General features: G+C 36.8%; 1 protein-coding gene across 4 annotated transcripts in view; it reads right to left on the bottom strand.

Annotated features, from left to right (window-relative positions):
• PACS2 (phosphofurin acidic cluster sorting protein 2) overlaps positions 1 to 17,475 on the bottom strand; it is a 325,422-nt gene that overhangs the window by 81,716 nt on the left and 226,231 nt on the right. For all 4 annotated transcript variants that reach the window (XM_069103870.1, XM_069103871.1, XM_069103872.1 and 1 more), the window contains 4 exons: positions 12,620 to 12,752; positions 9,258 to 9,362; positions 8,181 to 8,287; positions 4,848 to 5,002 (listed from right to left, as the gene is read on the bottom strand). In XM_069103870.1, the coding sequence (XP_068959971.1) occupies positions 4,848 to 5,002; positions 8,181 to 8,287; positions 9,258 to 9,362; positions 12,620 to 12,752 (500 nt within the window). The remainder of the gene's footprint in view (positions 1 to 4,847; positions 5,003 to 8,180; positions 8,288 to 9,257; positions 9,363 to 12,619; positions 12,753 to 17,475) is intronic.

Below are 17,475 nucleotides of genomic sequence, written 5' to 3'. Positions count from 1 at the left end.
AGTTGTCAAACTGTGGCCACTATTATAACCTGCAAAACTCGAGTGCCACTGGAACCAAATGTTTAACAAAAGAAATAAAAATACAACACAACATAGATGACATATAATTTGTTGTTTTCTAAGTCAAAATATGGGCTATAGGGATCTGTTTCTATTTGAGTCTGACACCATTATTCTAAGAGGTCAGGGGGAGGGAGAGCATTTCAAGTAGGAGGGAAAGCCAGTACAAAGGCATTGACATAGGAGATGGAACATCATGTTTTAGGAATAGTAAGTATATCAACAGTAGAGTGCATAGAGGGGAGCAACATGTAGGAATATTAGAAGGATAGGAAGGGATTGAGCTGCAAAGGACAGAAATGTGAAAGAAATTACTAAGGGTAAAAGTTTCTTTTTATTTAATCCTAGAGATAACAGCAAGTTACTGGAGTTTAATAGAGTATAGAGGTGATACAGTCAGTCCTGTGCTTTTGGAAAATCACTACGTCAGGTGTGTGGAAGATAGATTAGAATGCAGAGACTTTAGGCAGGCAGTTAAGAGGAGAAGGTGGTCAATGGTGGCAAATGCTGCCAGGAGATCAAGGAAAAATGAGAAAAGGTCTGTCAATAAAAATAAATAAAGATCACTAAAAACTTTGAGGAAAGTAATTTCAGTTGAATAATGAATAGAAGACAGATTTCACAGGATTTAGAAGAGAGTGGAAGCACTGAGTGTAGATGTCTTTTTCAAGTTTAAATGAGGTGAGGAAAGGTATAGAATTATGACTGGTGGAAATGGAAGGATCTAGTGAGGCACTTTTTTTTTTTCCTTTTAAAGAATGATGCGACTTAGGCATGATTACAGCCAGCAAGCAAGGCGCCAGTACATACATACAGACTGAAGATTAGAAAAAGAGCAGGGAAGAAAGTGGAGGCGATTAGTTAGAGAAGATCAAGGGCATATATTGCTGTCCTTCATTTTGAGGAGTACCAATGACATTTTGGGATGATGGCTTGACTTGTGTGTAAACTGGATTAAAGTGAGGCAGAAATGCAGTCATCAGTTTCACTCTTTCTTCCAGAGTTATCTAAGCCTAGCGGCAAAACAAAAGTCAGGATAACCAGCTATGGCCTGGGATGCAACAGATGACTTTGGCATCTTTGATATCTGATCAGACTAAGTGCTCCACAGTGCCTGCTTCTGCTGCTTTCAGAGCTATTGGAACAAACTGTTTTTATCTGCCCATTCTGCTTGGGGAAGTCTTCACATGCTTGGGTTAGACATTCCCCTAACTTACGAACAGGTTTGAGGCCTGTCAGTTACCCAAAACCTGGTTTAAAGTATCTATTGAGACTATTTTAGTGGGGCATGGCTTCTGCACATGCTAACAAGCTTCTTATAGCCACAGATGAGAGTTGGGTGAAAGGTAGACATCAAAGGTGGATGAGCAAACCTGAAAAGGGTTTGGCAAGCCCTCACACCAGAGGCGGCAGTCCTCCCTGAATACTCTATAAGCTCCTGTGGCATGAAGAAAAGCCACTTTTTATGAGAGAGGAGAAATGGATGAAATCAGAGAGATGTGAGATGAGGAGAGGGAAAGCAGCTTTAGGTGAACAGAGTCAATTTTGGGTGTAAAATATGAGGCAAGGCCCTCTGCAAAGAGATTTGGGAGGAGGGTATAAAAAAGACTTAAGGAGACAAGAGAATATTTGGAAAAGTTGCTACAGTGAATGGATCAGGGAAATGATATGGGATTACTTTGTTGCAGTAAGGACTCAGTTAAAATTAGCATACATATGTAGGAGATATGACATATACAGTCAGCTAATTTTCATGATTTCCTTTACTTCAGTTCTGCAGTATATGAGAAGGAATGCGATTAGGCAAAGTATAACTAGTGATGGACAAAGGATTTGGGAGTAGAGGACAGTATGGGGTAAGCTGGCTCACCAAGGAGAGAAAGTTGGGAAGGGAGGAGGTAGCCTGGGCAGTGGTAATGGCCTAGGAAACTACTAAGGGATGGAGAGAGTGGAAGTGATGGTAGGAAAAAAGAACAGGTTTAAGAGGAGCAAGTCAGGGAGAAATGGAAAGAAAAAATATGATGACTGAATAAAGGAATTTTGGAATTCTTGAACATGGAAGAGAACTTGATGGCAAGGTTAAAGGTATGTCTGTACATCAATGGGGGAATGGTTCTTTTTCTTGTGACTCTGACTCAGTTTTTAGAAACATTTGACTTATCTTAGAAATCAGACCTTTATCAAAGAAACTTGTTGCAAACATTTTTTCCCCACTCACTCGCTTCTCTTCTAATTTTATCTATATGGTTTTATTCATATAAAGACTTTCTGTTTGTATGTGATCAAATCTGTCTGTTTTATCTCCTGTGATCTTCTCTATCTCTTGTTTGGTTATAAACTCTTCTCTTATCCATAGAAATGACAGAAATTTCTGACTGCACTAATTTGTCTATGATGTCATTTATGTCTAAATCATGCATCCATTTGGAGCTTGTATATTGTGTAAGAAGAGAATTTTCAAGGCATGGGGGACAGACAGAGAAAAGACTTCTAAGTGTTTGAAGAGAAGTGCTAAATGTCGGAAGATATGAATGCTATGACTGAGAAACAGCAAGGAGGCCAGTGACTAGATTGCAGAGTCTGTGGAGGGAAATGACATTTAAGAAGATTGGAAAGGTAGGGAGGTGCCAGGTTATGAAGGGTTTTAAAAGCCAAACAAATGATTTTATATTTGATCCCGGAGGTAACTGTGAGTCATTGGAGTTTAGTGAACAATGTGATGTGGTTGAACCTGCAAACTGTAAGATCAATTTATGAACTGAGTGGAAGATGATTTGGAGAGATAAGACAGTTATTCTACTAGTCCAAAAATGAACAGATGAAGGTTTGCATCAGGGTGGTTGCAATGTCAGGAGAAAAAAGGAGGCATATATGATAAATGTTAAGAAGGGAGAAACAAGAAGCCTTGACAAGTGACTGCATATGATGAGTGAGAGAAAGCAAGGAGTTTAAGATGATACCTAAGCTGTAAGCCTGAGAGAGTAGGAAGATAATGCTACCTTCAATAGTAACCTAGAACTTGGGAAGAGGAAGGGGTTTTAGGAGAAAGAAAATGAGTTTAGTTTTTGACATTTTGAGTTTAAAATGTCTATGGTACATGGTTTTAGATGTCTAATAGGCAGCTGGAGGTGTGAGACTGGAGGTCAGGAGAGAAGTTTGACCTGGATAAATAGATCTGAAAGTCATTTCATGGAGACAATGACTGAATCCATGGGAGCTGATGTAATTAGCAAGTGAAATAATATGGGCGGGGGTGAAGAAAAGAAGCCCTCTGGGGGATCCTCAGTTAGAAGGTATGATATGTCTGAAGATCCAACAAAGGAGAGAGAGGCTAGACAGGAGAATTAGAAAAGAACAGTGTCATGAAAATGAAGAGAGAGAAGAGAATGGCATCTAGGAGTGCCAATGTGAAAGGACTCAGAGGTCAAGAAGAAATGAGGAATGAGAAAAGATCATTAGATTTAGCAATTAAGAAATCATTGGTAACTTTGGAAAGAAAAATTTTATTTGAATGAGATGAGAAGTCAGACTCTAAAGAGTTAAGAAAAGAAAGAGGGGCAGCTAGGCAGTGCAGTGCATAGATCACCAGCCCTGGAGTCAGGAAGACCCGAGTTCAAATCAGGTCTCAGACCCTTGACACATTTACTAGCTGTGTGACCTTGGGCAAGTCACTTAATCCAAACTGCCTTGCCTTCCCCCTTCCAAAAAAAAAAAAGAAAAGGTAGTGAAAGCACCTATTGTAGATGGCTGTCTCAAGTAGTTTACCCACAAAAAAGGAGAGATACAGGATATAGTTAGTGGGAATATTAAGTGAGGATTTTTTTTTTTTGGATGGGGGAGACATGGGCATGTTTGTAGCCAACAGGAGAACAGCCAATAGACGGGAAGTGGTTGAAGATTAGTGAAATAGTAGGGATGAAAAAAGAGGCTTACTAAAGAGAGACTATGGTGTGTCCTGGAGCTGCCTAGTGGCAGTTTTGATCAGAGACTGGTTGTGATGGCATGTAATTATTTTCCAGTATCTTAAAAATTTCCTAGTGGAACATTTCTAGAACTCAATCCTGCTAGAAGATTACTGCATACTTTAAAAAATATATTTATAATTAAACATATTTATATATTATATATATTTAATTAAAACATTTATAAACAAATTGAATTAACATTGTATTTTACTTCACATTTGGAGAATTTAGGCATTATTAATATTCTGCATTTCAGAATTGGAAGTAGAAAATAATGATAATATTACTTTCATAAAATCTTAGCTGTAAGGGTAAGTATATTCTATTTTGTTGTTTTTCAGTCATGTCTGACTCCTCATGAACCCATTTGGAGATTTCTTGGCACAGATAATGGAGTGGTTTGCCATTTCCTTCCCCAGCTCATTTTACAGATGAGAAAACTGAGGCAAACAGGGTCAAATGACTTGCCCAGCATCACACAGCTAGTTTGAGGCCAGAATTGAACTCCAGGCCTGATGTCCTATCCACTCTGCCACCTAGCTGCCCTACAAAAATTAAAAACATCTTGAATCCACCCATACTCCTCCTTCTTGTATATAAACATACACAATCCTTACACAAAACCAGGCTAACTTTTTTACTCCAATCCAATAAATAAATGATTAATTAAGCACAATTATATACTCCTATGTATTAGAGGATGTGCAAAGACCAATAAGACATGGTCCCTGTCCTCAAGAAGCTTATAGTCTAAGGAAGAAAAAACATATACAAATAACTATAATACAACATGCCAAGAGCTGCATGAGATTTCTTACTTACCTAATGGGATGATCAGGAACCTCATGTAACCTAGCCAGTCAGGAGTTTTATGAGACAATTGTTCCACAAAAAGCCTCAATACAGCACTGAGATAGTTTTGAGCTCCTGCTATAGCAATCTTCACCGGATTTGGAGGCTGAGAATTGCAGTTACAACTGAAATCAATCAACAAACTTAATTAAGTGCTTACTATCTTCCAAATACTGTGCTGAAAAGAATAAGTACTTTTTAGGAGTTTTGCCAAATATGTTTGTTATTTTTAAACATAATTAATTTTTAATTAATTATCGAAAATTCACCTCTTTTCTTTCCAACTCCTTCCCCACCTTGAAAAACAAAACAAAACCCTTGCAACAAAAATGCAGTCAAGCAAAACAAATTCCCATCACTGGCCATGCAACAACAAAACAAACATCTGTTTCAATCTACACTCTGAATCTATCACCTCTCTGTGTGAGGAGGTGAGTCGCATGTTAATCATGAGACCTCTGGCATCATGGTTGGTCACTGCACTGATCACAGTTCCTAAGTCTTTCTAATTTGTTTTCTTTGTAGTACTATTGATAATGTCTAAATTGTTCTTCTGAGTTTGCACATTTCACTTTGAATCATTAATTCATACAAATTTTATCATGTTTCTCTAAAACTGTACCCTTCAGTTTCTATTTCTTTGGCACCACAAAAAGAGCTGCAAAATTTTTTCCCCATTTACCTGCTTCTCTTATAATTTTGCCAGCATTGATTTTGTTTGAATAAAAACTTTTTAACTGTATGCAACCAAAACTGTCCATTTTACCTGCTCTTATCTTCTCTTTGTTTGGTTGTGAACCCTTATGATTATACAGTTCTGAAAGGAAAAATGCATCATTTCCTCATATTAGAAAGTAAACAGTTTATCCTTGTTCAGTCCATTATGGACTGTTCATTCATATTTAGTTTCTACTCAACTGGTTTTTACACCAGGAATGACTGGAAATCCTCTATTTCATTAGAGATCTATTTCCCACCATGTAGGTTTAAATGCTCAGTTTTTCTGGGTAAGTTATTCTTGGTTATAAGTTTTTATCTTTTGCATTCTGGGATATCATATTCCAAGATCTTCTCTCTTTAGTATTTCCTGTAAGATAGTGATTGCTAAATCACAAGTGATCCTGATTATGGCTTTTTTAAATACTTGAATTTTTTTTTAAGCTCCAGATTTGAGCTATAATATTCCTGGAAGTTTTTATTGGTTTCTTATTGGCAGTGATTGGTGGATTATTTCTAGTTCTATTTTGCCCTCTGATTTAAAAGATCTGGGCAGTTTTATGATTTCTTGAAATGTAATGTAATGCAATATGTAATATTTAGGCTCTTTTATTTTATCATGTCTTTTAGTTAGTCTAACAATTCTTAGATTATCTTTCCTTGATCTGTTTTCCAGGTTATTTGTTTTTGACATAGGATACATTACACTTTATAGAAATTTTTCAGTCTTTTGACTTTGTTTTAACATTTCTTGCTGTTTGTAGTGGGTAGTAAAGACTGTGGATTAGGGGCAGCCACCTCACTAAACTCTCCCAAGATTCCCCTCCAACCAACTTTAAAATAACACCTCAAATCAAATTTTGGAGTGACAGAATAAACAAAATCTGTGGAGGCTTGTCTGGAACCCACACATGAGGCAGTGGCAACAGTGGCTACAGAAGCGGCACCAGCACCAGCATCTTCAGGACCTCTTAGCCCAGAGATGGTAAGGGGGTCAGACAACTGGTCAGAAAAAGGTTACAGGGGACTTTTTGCTGGCACTTGGTTCAGCTAGAGCTGACTAGTAACTCAATTGTGCAGGTGTAGCTTGGATTGCAAATCCAGTGGAGAGAGAAGCACTGGTGGTCTGTCATAAGAGAACAGGGGCCTGGTCACAGCTCCAAAGTAAAGAGGAGCACTAGCACTTGTGGCTGTAGGGGATCAGGGACCCTTCCTGGGTAAAGATCAGAGCACAGAGCGGGGGAGCAGTGGCCCATTTCTCTCCCTGGATCACAACATTTTGGAATCACTAAAAACTTGCAGTCCTCTTGAACTAGCTCTGTAAATAGCATGAAAAAGTCTGAAGTTTGGGACAGTGCCTCCTCACCCCTAGGTGAGCAGAGACCAACTTTAACATAAAATTAAAAGTAAAAAAATAGGTTAGAAAATGAACAAACAATGAAAAAAGAATTTGATCATAAAAAGCTACCATGGTGGCAAGGCAACCCAAGATGGAGACAATAACATGATAAAAGCTACCAAGAAAGACTTAAAGAAAAATGCTAATTGGACCCAAACCCCACGAAAATTATTGAAGACTTAAAGAAAGAGATGAGAGTGGTAGAAGAAAAATTAGGAAAAGAAATGAGAGTGATACAAGAAAACCATGAAAAGAGAATTAGCAGCTTGGAAAAAGAGGCACAAAAATACTAAAGAAAATAATACCTTAAAAAGCAGAAGAGGTCAAATGGAAAAGGAAGTACAAAAATTCACTGAAAAATCGTGAAGAGTTTTGAATGCCCAACAGAAAAGTTTACATTTGATTCTAGAAGTAACAGGAAGACACTGGAAGGAGTGTGGGGGAGGATACGATTAGACCTGTGCCTTAAAAAAAATCATGTTGGCAGCAGTGTAGAGGATGGATTGGAGACACTTGAAGCAGAGAAATAAATTAGAAGGCTTTTGGAACAGTTCATGTGGGTGGTTATAAGAGTCTGAACTTAAAGGTGGTGACTACACGAGTGGTGGATCATCTGCTGCGGCTACCATCACCCTCTGAAAAACGAAGCAGGGAACTAATCTCCTTAAGTGTGTCCTTTAAGTGGTACTTTAAAGTCTGCAGCCAGAAACCTCTGCTATTGATGATGATGCAGCAATTTCTGTGTAAATTTTCCACACAGGAAGGGGAGTTGCTGCTGAAACATAGTTGGTACCATTTGCTGTAGATTGAGATTTATGTGAAGAATAGCAGTTACCCTATCTCCACCTGCTGGCATTGCTGTTACTGTGCTTGGGAGTGTGCTTTAATGAACCTGAAAGGAAAAAAAAAACCACTGTCCACCACACACCTAAAAGCATTTATTTTGTAGTAAGTAATGAATCTGCTGTCAAGGTGAATATCCACAAGTTTCTTACCATTTTTCATGGGAAGAAAAGACATCATTATTATCCATCCATGAAACAAGTTTGTGTCAAGATTATGGAAAGGAAGTTAAATAACAGGATAGTCAATGCTTCATACTGAAGCAATTTCTATTTAAAATAGATTTCTATAGAGCTGATATACTTAGTTCAAGGTTGATCAAAGGAAGAATTATAAGGACTTACTATCTCTGGATCCGTGAAACAATAGTACTGAAAGCTGCCTGAATATCTGCTGAAGAACAGGTACAGACCACTGGAAGGGTGTGCTTTTGTAAGACATCTGAAAGGAACTAAGATTAAACAATATTATGTATGTATATATTAGTGTGTTTATGGATATATATGCATTTATGTATATATAAACATACACATATGTATATCTATACATAAAATCGTGTATTAATATATACACATGTAATCTTTATATACATATTGAGAAATATTTGTGTATACACACACGCACACACAAGAATAACTTGTCAGAAAATTTTCATTTAAAATCTTTCCCTGCAAGGTCCCCTATTTTACCAAAGGAAAGTAAACCAAATAGGATTTTGCTTTGAGCTCTGATTAGACTTAATTATATTTTGTTCTAATTAAAATGACCAATTCTCACATTCAAAAAACATTTCCTACTATGTCTAGGGCTAGATTCTATGAAAGATACAAAGTTATGTAAGCTGCAGTAAGTCCCTGGCCTCAAGGAACTTATAGTTTAATAGTTGAGATATGAATGAAATTTCCTTCTATTATGCTTTTTTTGTGTATTTGTTCTACCTGTTCAAGAGAATGTAAGTTCCTTGAGGCCAAAGACAGTTTCATTTGTGTTTTTGTATCCTCAGCACCTAGCACATACATTTGATGTTTGTTGAAATTAATTATAGAACTGAAAGGCACCTTAGAAGTTATCCAATACATAACAAATGGATGGATAGCTTTATATAACATCCTTGGACAAAAGTGGTAAACAAATGATGATAAGGGAGCATGGGAAGACTAGGTCAGATTCCAATGTCTAGAAATGTGGCTGGGGTAAAGGAGATTCACTTTGTATGGCATTAGGAAATAGATCTGATGAACAGGGTAGGTCAAATCAATTACAGACCATAAACTATGCAGATAGCACTATGTTAGGTTTTACCAGTAGTGGACAATCTTGTTCAATCATACCAGAAGAATCTTCATCTACCCTAGATGTTAATCCTAACTTTGAAGGAAAAAAGGATAAAATGATACAAACAAGAGTGTTTTCCTTCTTACCTGTCCTTGCCAGTCAGAAGTATTAACAAGAATTATGTTTTCAGGCAGTTGGTCATCAGAAATTAAGATGTGATTTAACTGGTCATATACAGTTTTTCTTGGGATCTATTGAAAAAAAAATAAAACTGTGAAAAAATGCTACAACTCAGTTCTTTTAAAAGTTTTCCTAGTTTTAGAAGTTGACAACATTATCAACAAATTATGATAAAGAGTAGACATCAAGTGATTTTTATGAATAAATTTTTAAATCACAGGCAAGATGGCATAGAAGATACTCAAATATGCAAAAAATTATTTTATAAACCCTTATGGTCAATAAGCAATTCACTTCCTCTCTGTGCCTCAGTTACCTCATCTGTAAAATGGGGAGGATGGACTAGATGATTTCTAAATCTCATAGCAGCATATCTATGATGGATGATAGTATGTATGAGAAAGACTGATGCGGTAAATTGATTTTTTCCCTTCCTCCATAGGTGTTTGCATTTATGGGCTGGTTTTCTTTCTGTGTAGTTGAAAGAGCCTCCTTGACAAGTTTATCTACATTTAAAATTCTTCCTTTGCTGCAATTTAGCCAGACATACAATGACTCTGATCCCTTAGTACAGAGGCAGCCATTTAACAGTCTTCAAAAGGCATTGAGATTCCCTGGATTATCTGATCTTACTCTGAATTTAATGTTGTCATACGTTTTAAATTTCTTTTCTATTTGCTCCAAAGTGGCCAGTTTATTTGGAAAGAAAATCATGTAACTGGCTGGGGCTTTTTTTATTGTGGAATTTAGTGGAGACCTCCAAAAATTTAATCCAGTCAAATGATCAATTAGAGATAAAAGAATTTCTGGTTGGAATTTATGATAAGCATTTTCCAGCTAGTTGTAAATTCCAGAGTAGAAGTAGATCCCCCTAGTTTTTGTGGATCGATTTACAAGTCGATCTGATGTAAATTTTCCCCTTGTGCTATCTTTGATTTATTAACCTCTTTGCTCTCTATTTGCCTGCCATATTCACTGTCACCATTTCTTCTCTTATTCAACTCTTGCAATTTGGCTTCTAATAGCTGAAACCTGTTTCTTTTAACATTACCAACGATCTCCTAATTGTTAAATCTTTTTTTTTCCCTTTTATGTTTTCAGCTTTCTTGATTTCATGTCCTTAATTTCACACTGGTGACTGTTCTTTCTTCCTAGATATTCTCTTCTTTCTTGGTTTTCTACTTCAACCTCTTTAGCCATGTTTTTTTGGTCTTCTTTGCTGATTCATCATCTATCACATGTTTGGTTGATTTAATTGTCATCCCTATGCAGATGACTCATAGACATACATAAATGAAAAAAAAATACACATACATATCCATGCACTTCCTGAGATTCAATCACACACAAATTACTTTTTGGAAATTTAAGACATATGAAACTCAATCTGTTTAAAATAGAACTCATTTATTTTTCCTATCCCTAATCCCTCCCATTTTCTAAATTTCCCTATTTCTGTCAAAGGCATCTCAGCATTATCCTTGACTTTCCTTCTTCCCACATATCTAATTAATTGCCAAATCTTGCTGTGTCTCTGTCCAGAACATTTCTCCCATCAGATCTCTTCTACTTATACAGCTACCACCTTTGCTAAAACCTTCATCACTTCTTACCTAGATTACTGCAAGTCTCCTAATTGGAGTCCCTGCCTCAAGTCTCTTCTCATACCAATAAAAACCTATATAAGGCTGTGAGCTGAGGCAGTGGACAGAACCCTGGGCCTGGATAAGGACAACCTGAATTCAAATCTGGTCTCAGACATTTTTAAGTTAAACGAGCCTGGGCAAATCACTTAACCTCTGCTTTGCCTCAGTTTCCTAAACTGTAAAATGGGGATAATAACATAACCTATTTTGCAAGGTTGTTATGAAGATTAAATGAGATAAAATTAGTAATGTGCTTAGCATAGTGTCTAGCACATAGTAGGTGCTTATACCAAATATAAATGCTTTTATACCAAAGTTCTGACAATATCAATACCCCACTCACTCAATTCCATTGGTTCTCAGTTATCTCTAGCATCAAACATTCACTTTCCTCATGAGCTTTTAAAGGCCCTGACAACTGGGCCACAACTTATCTTTCCGGCTTCATTGCATATCATTCCTTCATATTCCTGACCTCCTCTATATTCCTTACGCGTCACGCATTATTCCTTTGCAGCGGCTTTCTGTGAGGCCTGGAATGTGCACTTCCTCCTCATCCCAACATCTTAGCATTCCTCTCTTTCTTCCAGACACAAATCAAACATTACACTCTCTGTGAAAACTTTATTGAACCCAAATTCCAGTGTCTTTCCTCTCATAAAATTAAACACCTTGTATTTTTAATTATTTGCATTTTCTTGTATTAACCTATTTATTCCATATGTACTTTTAAATAAATGTCCTTGTTGAATCGCTTGTTAAAATATTAAGATCCTTGTAGGTAGGGATTGTTTCATTTATTATATTTGTATCTTCAGTACAGGGCCTGGCACATAACAGGTAAGCAACTTAATCAGTGCTTACTGACTTACTGGTTGACTACTTTCCCCAAAACCTAAAGTGCATGTTACACTATCCATATTTTTCCTCTCTTGTTATTCTAAGGGGAGTTTTCACTTCTCTTCAAGGTTCTTGTCTCTTCTGTTTCATCAACCAGATTATCCTTGTCAGTGAGTCAGATTCAGAGCAGCAGTTTTACTTGTTGTTTCCTCTACCTACTGAAGGATAATTCTGTGTCCTGTGAATACTCACCTATTTACTTTGCTTCATTATTCCAATAAAAATGTGGCAACATCTTTTTTCTCCAAAGAAAAGGTCTTAGATAAAGTTCCCAACCTCTACTTTTTCCTTAAGTGCAAATTTAAAGAGCACTCATGTTCTTCTAGTGTTCTCTAGTCCCTCTCCTGGTACTTAGGAGAGAGATCTTCTTTTTTTTTTTTTTTTAATTAAGCAATCGGGGTTAAGTAACTTGCTCAAGGTTACACGGCCAGTTATTTCCGGGTGTGGTGCTGAGTGTCTGAGCCCGGGATTCGATCTCCAGGTCATCCTGACACTGGAGCCAGTGCTCTTACTCGCTGTGCTACCTGGCCGCCCTGGAGAGAGATCTTCTAATTTGGGTTATCACAGACTTCCAAGCCAATGTAACTTCGTCTGTTCCTTAACTATCATTAGATAAGTCTCTTTTGTATCTCCTCTTAGTGTTTTTCCTTGAAAGTAGGCATTATTCTTACATTTAATTCAATTGTTACTATAACTTCTATAGTCAAATGGCTATGCTAATATCCCTCTTTCCCTTCCCAAATCAAAGGGAGAGATGGAACCATGGGCTAAGTTATCTTCACCTGCAAGTGGTTCCTAGTGTCTGGTGAGCGTTCATTATCCAGACTGTTAGCTCTTTCATTCTGTGGCCTCACAGGCTGTCTTTCTTTCAGTGAAGTGCTTCGACCACGCCGGCCGGTCTGCTTTCCCTCTGACCTGTAGGGTCAATAAAGGATAGATTTGAGGGGGAAAAAACTGTTTGATCAAGGAAGCAAATTGTTTAGGTATTGCTCTGACCTAAGAAATGACACTGATGTGTTCAGATACATTCATTAACCATCAAATACTTGCCCACCCATGATAGGCAAGGATTTAATGTAGAAAAAGTTGAATAAGGACAGATTGCTTATTTTTTATGAGCAATGTAAAATGTATGTCTAAGATTATTATTAGCAATTGGGTAGTTTGTAACAAACACTGAGCTAGTATGATGTTATTCTAAAAAGTAAAACTGTTTAGGAAAAGGTAAAAAGAGTAATATCTGATACAAATCAGGTGCAAGAGGAAGAACTGACACAGAGGAATGAGATGGGGGAGAAGGGCTGGTAGTTCTGGAACCTGACTCTCATTGGAAATGAGTTAAAAAGGGACACAATATATTTAGAAGAGCACAAAAGTCTTTTAAATTCAGAACAGAATAAAAGAGTAGAGTACAGGGAGGGGGGAGGGGATAAGGGAGGGATTTTTTAGAGGGAACCCTACTCACATCAGACCTGGGTCAAAGAGAAAATAATATATATTTTAGAAGGGAACAAAAGTCTTCTAAATTTATTAAAAATTAAGAGGGCGATGGAAAAGGATGGTAAGTGTCGGGGGACAGAAGGGTGTTTAGATGAACAGGAATGTGATAAAAGACAGAATAACAGATGTATTTGAAGGGCTATAACAGTCTTCTAAATTCAGACAAAAACAAGAGAATGGGGGAAAGGGTGTGGGGGAGGAGAGGATAAGGGAGGACTAGGAGGCTAAGGTAACAGGTAGAAGTAAAGTAGAGGAGTTAGGAAGTATAGGAAATAAGAGACACAAGTAAAAATAAAATACAAATCAGGAGTAGCATTTATTAAGAAAAAAGCAGGGGTAACAATCATGATCTCAAACAAAGTTAAAAGCTAAAATTGATAAAATGCAAAGAAAAATAGGGAAACTGCACTATATGACTGCCATGTTAATCAATATTATTTAGATTATTTAAAATAGATAATATAAGGCTGGAATATTGCTGTGGTGTAGGAAATGATGAGTTGGTGGACTTAGAAAAATATGGATTCAACATACACACATACAGATAATTATAGTTTTTTTGGGGGGAGGGGTTGACAAAGAGGGAAAAAAGAACAAAATAAAAAGTGCACAGCAGAGGACAAAAGAAAATTTACAAGTAAGAAAATGATGGACAGCTCTAAACACAACGTGCAGCATTTATTATACAGACTTTCTTGAAATGGAAATTTATTGTATATTTTTAATCCTCTTTTATATTCTGCTATGCTCATGGCAATGCTTTTTTTCCCCTTCTCTTATTTTGTATTTAAGTTTTATGCTTCTTTTTCTTTTCTTACTGTGTATTTAAGTTTAAAATAAGTTAATAAAAAAAAGAAAAGAAAAAACATGACCTCACAAAGCTGATGGACTTATTAAAAATGCCTCCCTTTGTATTTGTCCCAAATCATCTCCTCCACAGGAATATTTCAAGAAGGTGAATGAAAAACAGAAATATTATACTTCCAAGTAATTACATATTCGCTCTACAAAAGAATCACAGACAATGAAGACAGAAATATTAATAAAACCACTATTATTACATCCACAATGTAATAAAAATTCAACCTGATTACCAGATATAATTTGTGATAAAAATTCTCATAGATATCTTGATAGAATATAGTAAGAAAAAAAGTAACAAAACATTAGGATCACCTCAACCTTAGGTTGAAGTATTTAAATTCAAAGTATTTGAGTGAGAAGAATATAATAAAAGTCAGATATAGAGGGCCTTAAAAAGCTTACTAGAAAAAGGTGAACTAAATTTAAGATAAGCATATGAGACAGTATAATAATTTGTGAAAGTGCACTTGTACACTTCGACTATCAGCAATTTTGTTAGTGTAAGTACTCCCCTCCTTAATGCAGACTGTTAACTCCAGTATAACTTAGTAGACGATCTTTGATAGTTGCTGTAGCTAAACAATTCACCACTCCAGTCAACTGCAGTCAACCTAGTGATGGAGCCTTTTTCAATTTAGTTAGCCTGGTCCTTATTCAATCCTTATCCCTGAAAAGCTTTTCCAGCTTGGGAGAACCTGCTAAAAGCTTAAGCTTTCCGGACATAATTTTCAAAACTCCCAGGGTCACCTATATATTATTGAAAGGACTTACTTGAAGAAAATGTACATATAAATGATAAACATTAGATAGAAATGATGCTAATTAATTTTTAATGGGTCAAAATTCACTCAAATGTGTGTGTATTTGGAGGTATACACACACACATACACACACATCTAATAGTGAAAAGTAGTTTATTTAAACTTCCAAGAAAACATTGCCAAAGTCCCACAACATTTGCCTTAAAAAATGCTGGAACATAATAGGAATACATAGAGTATTTTATCAAAGATAAGGAAAATATTTAGAGACCAAAAACATAAAGGAAAAACAATTACTTCTCTAGATAGAAAAATATCAACAATTAAGTCCCTAAGAAATCAGTGCAGAGGTCAGTGCTTTGTAATATTTTCATGGATTGTCATTAAGCATTTAAAATTTTAGACCTTGTATCACGAAATCCAAGCTTGTACATCACTGCCAGATATTTTAAAACTTTAAGGATCCATAATTATGCCATTATGGGTTCTCCCTCTATTCATGAAGATAACTTAATAGATAGTACTCAGGAGTAGGATGGCTGAAAAATTCGTCACCTGATGACCAGTATGGGGAGACTTTTCCTAGAAGCAGCAATAAAAAGGTATTACTCAGAAGGCGTATAGCATCTACTCTGTCCATATTAAAAAAATTTATTTATTTACTTTTAGTTTACAACATTCAGTTCCTCAATCTCTTGAGTTTCACATCTCCTCCCCTGCCTTCTCCTTCCCCCTACCCTCCTCCATGGTGACATGCAATCAAATATAGGATCTGCCTTCACATCAAACAGTAATCAAGTTGTAAAGGATTATAACCAATGGAGTGAACAATGAGAAAGAAGAAATAAACCAAAACAACAAAAAAAGAGAGAGAGTAGTTTGTTTCAGTCTGCATTCAGACTCTGTAGTTCTTGCTCTGGATGTGGCTATCCCTTTCCATCAAGATTCTTTTGGAATTGCCTTATAACCTTGCATTGCTGAGAGGAGACCAGTGCATCAAAGTCAGTTGTCACAATATGATGTGTCTGTAATTGTGTACAAAGTTCTCCTGGTTCTGCTCTCGTCACTCAGCATCACTTTATAGAAGTCTCTTGAGGTCATTATGAAGTCTGTCTGTTCCTCATTACTTATAGCACAATAGTATTCTATTACATTCATATACCACAACTTGTTTAGCCATTCCCCAACTGATGGACATCCCCTTAATTTCCAATTCTTTGCCAACACAAAAAGAGCAGCTACAAATATTTTTGTACATACGGGTGTAAAGCAAAGCATGAGCAGCTTTCTAGGGGACTGCTGCAGTGAACAGCTTTCAAGGTTCTGATTACACAGTATAGTGAACTCTCTATACAGTAACAAACTAAGACAAAACATTCACAGAAATCAAAGTATAGCATTCACAATGTTATGACTTAACAATTTATCACCAAAATGGCTACATAGTTTTCACCAAAGGGGTCACATAGTTTTAAACAAGAGGTAACATTCATTTAGTAACACAATCATTTAGTAAATCCTTAATTCAATTTTCTTTAAGGAGTCAAGCCTCCTTAATTGACACGAAGTACAAAGGTCAAAGTCCTCCACCTGTAGGTCACATTGTCTTAATCTCTTCAATCAAAAAGTCCTCTTTCTTCTTAATTGGAGATGTCCTTAACTCAATCATCTAAATATAAAGGTCAGAGTTATTCATCCCTAGGCCACAGTAACTCATGATTTTCTCAGTTTGCATTAAAAACCCAAGGAGAGGTCTTTTCATCTTGACTGAAGGCATGCTCTCAGCTTTCATGGTTCCTCTTCCATGGTCCCAGCTCCTGCCCAAATTTATCCAACTGCCCCCTGGGTTCAAAGGCAGACAGCTCTCAGTTCTTTGTCCAGTTTCTTGTGCAGTTTTAATTCCATATTGAAGTTCACAGTGTCTGGTCCACCTCGAGTCCTTCACAGTTTCTATTCCTGGAAAGACAAAGCTTAACAAAGCCACAATAATATTCATTTACACTGCCGGCATCCTCATCAATTCACGTTCTGCCTGTGAAATGAACATAGACCCAACAACGTCTGAGGAATCAACAAAACCATCGGTATAATACCATGACCTCTGAAAATGTCAGCAAGACCCTTCTCCAGGATTTCTGTAAACATAAAACAAGGAAATCCTTTCAGGGCTTCTGCACCAGCAGCAAGTTCTCAGGGCATCTGTAACAACAGCACCATCCTCTATCAGTAGATGAATCTGACAAAATAACATCAAAACAGAAAAAATACCAGCGCCACAGCCACGTCTCCTCCCAGTTCTCTTCTCATTTCTTCTCAATTCTCATTTCTGTTCTCAGTTCTCCTCTCTCTCTTCAGCAGTAGCAGCGCAGCCTCCAGATGCTTGCTCCAAGCAGTTCAGGCTCTCTACTTTGGGCTTCTTATATATGGTATTAGCTCCTCCCTGCCCCACCACTTCCTGTTACATCAGCAAGTCCATCACACTGTGGGATTCACAAGTTCTAGGTCTTAATACT

Source organism: Petaurus breviceps, unplaced genomic scaffold, assembly GCF_028583685.1.
Source record: "Petaurus breviceps papuanus isolate PSGF00001 unplaced genomic scaffold, PetGlider_PUasm1.0 64, whole genome shotgun sequence".
Classification (NCBI taxonomy): domain Eukaryota; kingdom Metazoa; phylum Chordata; class Mammalia; order Diprotodontia; family Petauridae; genus Petaurus; species Petaurus breviceps.
Note: the sequence above shows the minus strand (reverse complement) of the source record. Positions and strands in the feature narration are given on the sequence as shown.